Source organism: Saccostrea cucullata, unplaced genomic scaffold, assembly GCF_032062105.1.
Source record: "Saccostrea cucullata isolate Sc308-1 unplaced genomic scaffold, CSIRO_AGI_Scuc_v1 ctg11995, whole genome shotgun sequence".
Classification (NCBI taxonomy): Eukaryota; Metazoa; Mollusca; class Bivalvia; order Ostreida; family Ostreidae; genus Saccostrea; species Saccostrea cuccullata.
In genome coordinates, this window is record NW_026922686.1 from 294 (window position 1) to 10,952 (window position 10,659).

The 10,659-nt window shown below is 33.7% G+C and overlaps 1 protein-coding gene across 1 annotated transcript; it reads right to left on the reverse strand.

Moving 5' to 3' along the window:
• Window positions 1-2,845: 2,845 nt before the first annotated feature.
• Window positions 2,846-10,152, reverse strand: LOC134262219 (death domain-containing protein CRADD-like). The gene is made up of 3 exons (XM_062744602.1): window positions 10,083-10,152; window positions 6,329-6,657; window positions 2,846-5,625 (listed from the first exon to the last, which is right to left on the reverse strand). The coding sequence occupies exons 2-3, from the start codon at window positions 6,648-6,650 to the stop codon at window positions 5,291-5,293; spliced, it is 657 nt and encodes a 218-aa protein (XP_062600586.1). The 5' UTR covers window positions 6,651-6,657; window positions 10,083-10,152; the 3' UTR covers window positions 2,846-5,290.
• Between the last annotated feature and the right edge of the window lie 507 nt (window positions 10,153-10,659).

Below are 10,659 nucleotides of genomic sequence, written 5' to 3' on the forward strand. Positions count from 1 at the left end.
ATTAAACATGTGCTTAGACTCATATTCTGAGAGTAAATATAGTAAAATCACATATATTCGTGGATGCAAATTTTCGAGATTTAAGAAAAATATTGAAATATGCAGTATTTAATTTCATTTCATAGGCCTCTCCATACCCCAAGGACAATTTAACGAAAATTTAACCTCCAAAAAAAAAAAAAAAATAAAATTAGTGATTAGCTGGTTCCACCCACTATTTGAAAATAAGTATGCCGATGTTTAGACATGCCTATTAACAAAATCTTTGGGGTCTTAATTTGTACATTATGTCATAATTGTGTAATTATTTAATACTTGGAAGATTTGATGAAGGTTAATGTGGTTTGTTTGTTAAACACGCTTCAACAAAAATATAATCTACATGTACATCATACAAAGGACAAAGCTTAACAAGAGGCCCATGGGCCACATCGCTCACCTGAGAAGCTTTGACAATTCTGTACTTTACTAGATTTACCCCTTGTATTGTGACCCCACCCTACCCCACTGATCATAATTATATAAGTTTCAGCTTTTCTGGCCAAGTTGTTATTAAGAAGATATTCAAAGCTTTTTCATATATATTTCTATGTAAAACTTAAATTCCCCAATGTGTCCCCGCCCAATCCCCAGGGGTCATGATTTGAACAATTTAGAATCTACACTACCCCAGGATGCTTCCATATAAGTTTCAGCTTTTCAGGCACAGTGGTTCTTGAGAAGAAGATTTTGAAAGATGTTTCCTACATATTTCTATGTAAAACTTTGATTCCCCATTGTGGCCCCGCCCAACCCCCGGGGGTCATGATTTGTATAATGTAAAATCTACCCTACCCCAGGATGCTTCCACATAAGTTTCAGCTTTTCTGGCACAGTGGTTCTGGAGAAGAAGATTTTCAAAGATTTTTCCTATATATTTCTATGTAAAACTTTGATTCCCCAATGTGTCCCCGCCCAATCCCCAGGGGTCATGATTTGAACAATTTAGAATCTACACTACCCCAGGATGCTTCCACATAAGTTTCAGCTTTTCTGGCACAGTGGTTCTGGAGAAGAAGATTTTGAAAGATGTTTCCTACATATTTCTATGTAAAACTTTGACTCCCCATTGTGGCCCCGCCCAATCCCCGGGGGTCATGATTTGAACAATTTAGAATCTACACTACCCCAGGATGCTTCCATATAAGTATCAGCTGTTCTGGATCAGGTGTTCTTGAGAAGAAGAGTTTGAAAAATGTTTCCTACATATTTCTATGTAAAACTTTGATTCCCCATTGTGGCCCCGCCCAATCCCCGGGGGTCATGATTTGAACAATTTAGAATCTACACTACCCCAGGATGTTTCCACATAAGTTTCAGCTTTTCAGGCACAGTGGTTCTTGAGAAGAAGATTTTCAAAGATTTTTCCTATAAATTTCTATGTAAAACTTTGATTCCCCATTGTTGCCCCGCCCAACCCCCGGGGGTCATGATTTGAACAATTTAGAATCTACACTACCCCAGGATGTTTCCACATAAGTTTCAGCTTTTCAGGCACAGTGGTTCTTGAGAAGAAGATTTTCAAAGATTTTTCCTATAAATTTCTATGTAAAACTTTGATTCCCCATTGTGGCCCCGCCCTTCCCCCGGGGGTCATGATTTGAATAATTTAGAATCTACACTACCCCAGGATGCTTCCACATAAGTTTCAGCTTTTCTGGCACAGTGGTTCTTGAGAAGAAGATTTTTTAATGACCCCACCCTATTTTTGTCTTTTCTTGATTATCTCCCCTTGCGAGGGGATATGTCCCTTCATTTCAACAATTTAAATTCCCCTTCACCCAAGGATGCTTCGTACCAAGTTTGGTCAAAATTGGCCCAGTGGTTCTTGAGAAGAAGTCGAAAATGTGAAAAGTTTACGGACAGACGGACGGACAGACGGACGGACGGACGACGGACACAATGTGATCAGAAAAGCTCACTTGAGCCTTCGGCTCAGGTGAGCTAATAAAAAATGTTTTGTAGATTGTATTAAGTCCTACATAAGATCGAAATATGTGAAATGCAGTGTATTCGATATTTTTTTTTTTCAATTGAATATTTTAAACAGTTATGCTCTTATCCATGGCTATTTCTTATCCATGGAAATTTCAATAAAGAAAACATTGTGGAAATTCATAAATAAAAGATATAAGAGCGGAAAAAAATATACAAAAAAAGAGAAATCTCCTGTATCTTTTATGTCTGGTGAACGGTCTGATCTTGGAAGTATAAACCAAGATTGTCGAGAAAGGAAAACTGGCCACTGAGAGATAGTTGAATGCCTTCAGAAAAGAGGAAGGAAAAATGCAAAAAAAATTAACGCTTTCATAATTTTCTATAAACTATGAAGTAGTCATGGGCATCGGTCTTACAATAAACCTTTAATACACAATGTCTCTTTTGATTTATTATTATCTTTTGTAAATCAACATTTAGGTCTACATCATATTTGCACCAAACCTTACTCTGTCCCTTTGAAACTTTTAAATAGTCTTCTTGAAAAGGTCAAGGAAAGCCCATTTTTTGATTCCTCGACACCAGAATATACGCTAGGATCTGTGATTATGGAAATCGCAAATCAGAGGCTTTTTAAATCCCCACGTCCATAATTGTAGTTTGATTTACACCATTAATAAATCTCTGCGATAGAAGAGCCAATAAAAATCTTCATTTTAAATCTATGTGGAATTTGAAACTAGTCAATCTATATAAAAAAGACAATCGATCTCTATGTTATTTTTTTTTCTAGAAGTACTAACTAAATTCAAATCATAAACACAAAAAAATATTTAAAAAATGAGAAAGTGTGAACATTAAAAAAAGCTTCAATTCAGAACTTTTATTAGAATGGGTCTATCAACATAGAATTTAAATTAAATCTTGCGAGTCAAAGGGCTATAACTTGCAAGAAAATAAGCCAATGCAGACGAATCTCAAATGAGATTTCTTTTCACAATATATTCTGTCAGTAATCAGAATAGGCATAACAAAAATCAAAAGAGCAACTAACTTATTTGATATTAGGCTTTTTAATAAGAAAAGAAAAACAAGAGGCCCATGGGGCACATCGCTCACCTGAGAAGCTTTGACCATTCTGTTCTTTATCAGATTTCACCCTTGTTATACATAATGCATTCCCCACCCTACCCCAGTGATCATAATTTAGACATTTTGAAATCTACACTACCACATGATCCTTCCATGGGCACATATGTTTCAGCTTTTTGGCCCAGTGGTTCCCGAGAAGAAGATTTTCAAAGATTTTTCCTATATATTTCTATGTAAAACTTTGATTCCCTATAATGGCCCCGCCCTTCCCCCGGGGGTCATGATTCCTACAATTTAGAATTTACACTACCCCAGAATGCTTCCACATAAGCTTCACTTTTTCTGGCCCAGTGGTTCTTGAGAAGAAGATTTTCAAAGATTTTTCCTATATATTTCTATATAAAACTTTGATTCCCCATTGTGGCCCCACCCATCCCCCGGGGGTCATTATTTGAACAATTTAGAATCTACATTATACCAGGATGCTTCCACAAAAGTTTCAGCTTTTCTGGCCCAGTGGTTCTTGAGAAGAAGATTTTCAAAAGATTTTTCCTATATATTTCTACGTAAAAATTTGATATCCCATTGTGGCCCCGCCCTTTCCCCCGGGGGTCATGATTTGAACAATTTAGAATCTACACTATACCAGGATGCTTCCACATAAGTTTCAGCTTTTCTGGCCCAGTGGTTCTTGAGAAGAAGATTTTCAAAGATTTTTCCTATATATTTCTAAGTAAAACTTTGATTCCCCATTGTGGCCCCGCCCTTCCCCCGGGGGTCATGATTTGAACAATTTAGAATCTACACTATACCAGGATGCTTCCATATAAGTTTCAGCTTTTCTGGCCCAGTGGTTCTTGAGAAGAAGATTTTCAAAGATTTTTCCTATATATTTCTATGTAAAACTTTGATTCCCCATTGTAGCCCCGCCCTTCCCCCTGGGGTCATGATTTGAACAATTTAGAATCTACACTACCCCAGGATGCTTCCACATAAGTTTCAGCTTTACTGGCCCAGTGGTTCTTGAGAAGAAGATTTTTTAATGACCCCACCCTATTTTTGTCTTTTCTTGATTATCTCCCCTTGCGAGGGGATATGTCCCTTCATTTTAACAATTTAAATTCCCCTTTACCCAAGGATGCTTTGTACCAAGTTTGGTCAAAATTGGCCCAGTGGTTCTTTAGAAGAAGTCGAAAATGTGAAAAGTTTACAGACAGACAGACGGACGGACGACGGACAAAATGTGATCAGAAAAGCTCACTTGAGCCTTTGGCTCAGGTGAGCTAAAAAATACAAAAATATTTATATCACAAATTCCATTCAACAATTCAAGGGCTAAAAATACTGATTCTTGGAATCATCATTTAGATCTGTTAGTCACCAATATAAAGAGACATCTACAGAATTATGGTTCTTAATCTGAAAGCATAGAAAACAAAGTATGCCAAGCATTTGCTCATTGTGATGTGAATAACCCTTTAATCAGCTTTAAGGATAAAGAATATACCAAAGATATAGGAAATATCAATGTGTTGAGACTTAACTATTCAAAATCTTAACATCACTTCTTGTTATTGGGTGAATTAAAAAAATGCACACCTAGATATTACATGAGTATATTCTATGCACACCTAGATATTACATGAGTATATTCTAGTTCATACAGTTCAATGTTCAGTTTTTCTTCAAAGATGTCCATATATAAAGAATACAGACAGTGTATATGCAATTTTCTCCAAGTAGACTCAACCCTTAGACTTTGTGTCATTATTTAATTTCTGATATTTCTACTTTTAAAAAAAGTCCCAATTTCTGAGATGTAATCATTTTAAATACTCCCCCCTCCTAAAAAAAAGAGGAAAAAAAGCATAATCACCTTCTAGATTTTATGTCTCATTAACATTCTATCAAACTTAAAAATATGACAAAATTTTGAGGCAGTATTAGTTCAAATACTCATGAAATCTTTCCAAAGGATCAATACATGTTCAGAAAGTGTACAATATGTACATTCCTTGGTAGAATTGCGACCACCTTTTTTTCCTATATAAAAAAGAATTTCATCACCCTTCAACATATCCATGGTATTTAATTTATTGTATTTGATGTTTGAGATATCAACATTCAACTTAGTTAAGGTCATACGCATCATAGTTTGAAATGAATAGGTAATGTACGTTGCGTGTCTCCTTCAATACTGCTAAATGTTCAATATTCTAAGCTACATATTCTGTGTCAAATAGTTAACACCTTGATCGAACATGTCCCAATCCACTCTTGCCCCAGCAATTTCGGCATCCATAAAACACCTGGTTAATTCTCCCAAAGTTGCATTTCTTCCATTTCTATATTTCCATTTGAGAATTATCTTATGAATCTGAGTGATTGCAGAATATGGGTTTTCCATTCTTATAACATCAATATCAGATTGTGTAAGAAGCAAAGCTTTCCCAACTATTTCAACATCACTTCCGAAACATCTGTTGAATTTGAGTAGGTTTTGTTCCGTGAGGTAAAGTGATCTCTGAGCATCAGTGAGTTCTGCATAGCGGTCCACTAAAAAGACATACAAAAGATATGTACTGTGAAATTTTAAAATTTGATTAAAACAGAACAATAAGTCTTGATCTTCTTTACTTTTGTCCCAAATTTCACTCAAATCAGGCTCCTAGTAGGGAATGAGAAGGATTTATAGAGGAATTGAGCATCTTTTTTATAAACCATGACGACATTACTCATCAATATTTTAAAAAAAAATTCCACAGACAACAATGAAAATTACTAGTCTGAAGCTATAATCAAGTGAAATAAGGCTGAAACTCTGAAAAGTAAATGTTTGGGAAAAAATTGACTGCAGACACATAAAACACAATGTGTAAAAAGGGAATACTTTTTTGAAGAAATCATTATATTTTGTGATAATTAATTCAAAACATAGATGTACAATGTGCCAACGATACAGATAAAACCAATCTTATTACACTCAGTCTCCTCAATGGTCTGTCTTAACATTTAAATATTTTTAAAACATAATAAGATAAAAAGAGTCTTTATATTATGTTATATATCTTAAAGTTTGTTTCATTCAGGATGTATTATAAGTATTTGCTATGCAATCATCATCATTTTAACTCTTTGTGTAAATCTACTAAAGTACTTTTTTGTATGGATAATCCTATAATAATACAAATTAAATAATGTAGATATCCTCTTTTCAGATAAGAACTCTTCATTATACAAATATCATTAGACAAATTACCTTGCACTGGCTGTTGTTTTTCTTCAATTGGTGTATTATCAAGTCTATCTGTAATATGATCAGACTGTTTTGCTTTCAAAGCATCAACAAAAACTTTGTATGCCTCGGGACCCGATGTTAATAATAGCCTCAGGAAAACTTCATTCTTTTTTACTGGAGTAAGCATTGCATCAATTTCATTAAAGTCCTTGAGATCCCAAATACCTTTATCCATAAACACATCCCTGATTTCATCTTGTTGTAGCTCTTCTTTTAAAAAACTCCAATTTTTTTGGATGCGCTGTTTATCAGTATCACTAAGTGGCTGAATTACTCTGGGCATCTTGAAGCTTTAAATAATATAAAAGTTTAAGTCATCATTGTAACTGGAATAATGAAAGGTAAAATAAGAAAACACTTTATAAGAATCAATATTCTAATAATAGCGTAAACTGCCCCAAGTTATGTTATATTGTATAACATAAGTTGAAATAAGCTTCATTCCTTATAATTTAATTTCAATGTAGACAAGAAGACAATTTTTCCATTTTTTCTCCTTCGCAAAAAGACTTCAAATATCGCATATTTTCAAACTTAACGTCAAGCGGAGTAATACGCTTTTGACGTAACTCACTGTGACGTAGGCAAATGGATAAAACCGTTTAACCAATCAAATGACGTGTTAACAACTAAAATTAATTAAATTATTAGAAAATAAATTCTAGGCTCAGAATATTTATACAGTTCACATGGCTAATCACTGCAAGTAAGATAGCAATGTCAGTAAATGTACCCAACTGGATCAATGAATACTTTTGAATATTTACATCCACTGAATATTTTCTTCTTTATTTCTTAAGAAAACCCATTGCGTTCATCACTGCATGAACTACATTAGGCATATCACCTGTACAGATTTCTCGATCAGTGGCCGTTCCATCAATGAAACGTACAAAGACGTTTGCATCATTAACACAATAATTAATATTTTTAATCCTACTTAAAATGATAAGTTAAACAGATATAAATATAAACAATAAAATGTCTTTCTTTGTTTGTTATTACTGGAATGAACGGTCGCAACTATTGCAGAAAAAAAAATTACATATGGGGTTATGTATTTTTTCTGCAACAGCTGCTTCTGTTCATTCCAGTAATAACAAACAAAGAAAGCATTTTATTGTTTAAATATCGATCTAATTTAGTCTTTTGAATAATAACACAATAATTCATAGATTAACATTGACAAAATACTATTTATAGTATGATGTATATCAATTAAAATAAATCTTAGTACTTGGCAAAAAAGGACATTTAAAATTTTTAGAAAGAAAAAAAAAAACAACAAAACAAACAAAAACATGCCTAAAAACTAAAACTTTAAAAGATTTTATAAGATTTCAAAATTTTCCGAAGCTTCACAAAGAGTTAAATATAGTGTTGTCACGATGATCGATTTATAATCAATGATCAGTCGGAAAGGCTGTCGATTTTAGACAATCGATTGGAGATTTTAACAATCGATTAATCGGTATATTTCAGCACATATCTTTTTAACAGTTTCCTCACTTTTATTTCAAGAACAGGCTCTTGTTATCAAAATATATATCTTCCAAGAGTTGTCCTTTACTATTTTAAAATACATGTACTTAAAATCTGTTTAAAATAAATCAAAAGATAATAACATTTGTATTTCTAAAGTGAAGAAACTAAACTACATCTGTACTTGTATAAATGAAATATATTAGTTTTCAGTATTTGGGGGAATTCACTTGGCATTTTGTTCGGAATCACAAGGATTTGCAATGTTAAATGTCTTATAATAGTTAAAAAAATTAATTCCATAAAAAAAAATATATATACATTTTAGATGATCATGTAAATTAAAGACTGATCTGTCAATGCTTACTTTCCCCAGGCCAAGTAATTCCTAGTCATGCAAAAATCTGTATTACTGAAATGTTTAACTGCATATATACTGTTTTTGGAATTTCGACCTGTAAAATGCACCTTAACTTACATTATTTAACAATAAAATTCTAAATTTTATAAAATCTAATGCCTATTTTAGGCAAAAGGTTACCGATTCGATTATTGGCCGCTGATCAGTTGGTTAGGGTCAACGGATGCTACCGATTAATCGATTCTGATTTTCAACTGATTTGACAACACTAGTTAAATAATGTTATTTTATGGAATTACAAAGTTGAGTGATTATCAGTTTTTCACCAGTTAACAATTGATATTGATTCTATATATTTAAAGTTTACAATGTAAAATAGAAGAAATGATTTATTGATGTCTTCATCATCAGAGAAGATACAAAACTTTTCAACGGATGTCTTCTATAATTTCATCAAGAGATGGACCTGGTAATGTTTGGATATTTGTGAAATTGAACAATTTACATTATTTCATTCTACGAACTTAAACGACGAAAGTGAGAGGTGCAAGAGACAGCAAGAGATGTAATCTCTGCGAGATTCATAGGGATTTATTAAAATTTTTGGTCTGGTGTCCACAAGAAACTCAGAGCAATCCAATAATTTGTTCTACTCCTATTTCCTATAGGAATGAACTATAGTACGAAGTATTTGATGCAGACTATTGTGGACCTCTTCAGCGATGGAGGTAATAATAGCAAACATCCATGAAAAAATAAACAACTTTATAATTTGCTGGATTTAAACCTTTTGAAGGTAAGAAACGAATGTTTTATAGCATAGGTGTTGGAACCGGGGGCTAGAGGGGTTGGGGTGGGGGGCTTAGTTGGAAGTCCCCCCTTTTTTTTTGCAAATATAGACAATTGCTATACATAAAAAATTGGGGTTTACCTTTTTCCGTTGGTTAACCCCCCCCCCCCCTCTTTCAATTAGCCCCTTACTTTCAATTTGCTTCTGATGCCCATGTTTAGTGATAGAGACTTAAAAGAATGTCAAAGGGAAAAAATTGAAGTGGCCAGCTAATTCATTTCAGTCTGTATTGATTGAAACGAGAGGTCAAAGTCGGGGCAACAAAGCCCGAATCATGTTGTGTGGGATTGCTCCGATATTCGTGTGGACGCCAAACCAAAATTTTAATCCCTACGAATATCGTTGAGATTACAAGAGTCGTAAAACAGATAAAAACAATGTATTCATAGTTTAATATTTACATTTGCAAATGTTTTCCTCTATATAACAATACTGAAAGCGTTTTTATAACTGTATAAATACAGGTACGGGGTCAAGAGGTCATAGATGTGCGTTTGGATAAATGTTCGACGTAATTTCTCTGTGACGTCATAAAGGGTCGACGCGCGTTTAGTGGATTACAAACATGCCGTTCGGTTTGAAAAACAACGCATTTCACACGTTAAAGTAACAATCAGGCAAATATAAAATATGAATAAGTCACAAATGTAAATATAAGTAATAAGGTATCATTTTTTGAGTTTTATTGAGATGTAAAACGGGTTGGCACATGATCAAATCTTCCATAAAGCCCTTCGGGCTTTATGGGATTTGATCACGTGACCAACCCGTTTTACATCTCAGTAAAACTCAAAAAATGATACCTTATTTCTTAAATATCAAATTTTACCAATGTTTACTCTTACTTCCACATTTTAAAACGTTAAGATGAATGATACCACATTCAGAGCTTTTGATCTACTTTCGTTTTGTTCAATAACTAGTAATAACATTTTCTTACGAATTATGGACTTCCTAACAAAAAATCAAATATCTGGTAATTTTATAAAGCATATATATAAAAAAAGAATTGTATGATTTACTTGTTATCACTGTAGAATCTCGTCAGGTTCTTGACATTGCTCCTTCTCCAGGCTGTGATATTAACAGGAAGTATACACAATCAATCTTCAAAGAGGGTGTTGCTAAAACGCGGAACGGAAAACGGAACGGAAAACGGAACGGAACGGAAAACGGAATAAGTAATTTCGGATTAAATCACTTAAAATACACAAATTATATCATAAATGTTATAACTTGTACGTAGTCAATCCACAACTATTAAATACATGTTGATTTAGTCATGGTAAGACTCTTATTTACGAAAATCGCTGACATGACTGTATAGCAGCGACGTAGTGTAATCGATTTCGAATTTGAAAGTGTGGGAGGGGTTAAACTTACTTGAAATTTTTGACAAAAAAAAAAAAAGACAATTGTTTGATTCGGGAGGGGGATAAATCCCAACTCTAACATTTTTTCAGTACTATTTTTACTACACTAACTTACTACATTAATTACATTAACAAAAGTGTGAGGGTGTCAATGAACATTTCTGTAGTAAAAACAGTGGCGTATCATCGTTTTTGAAAGTGGGGGGGGGGCAGCCAGAGAAAACAT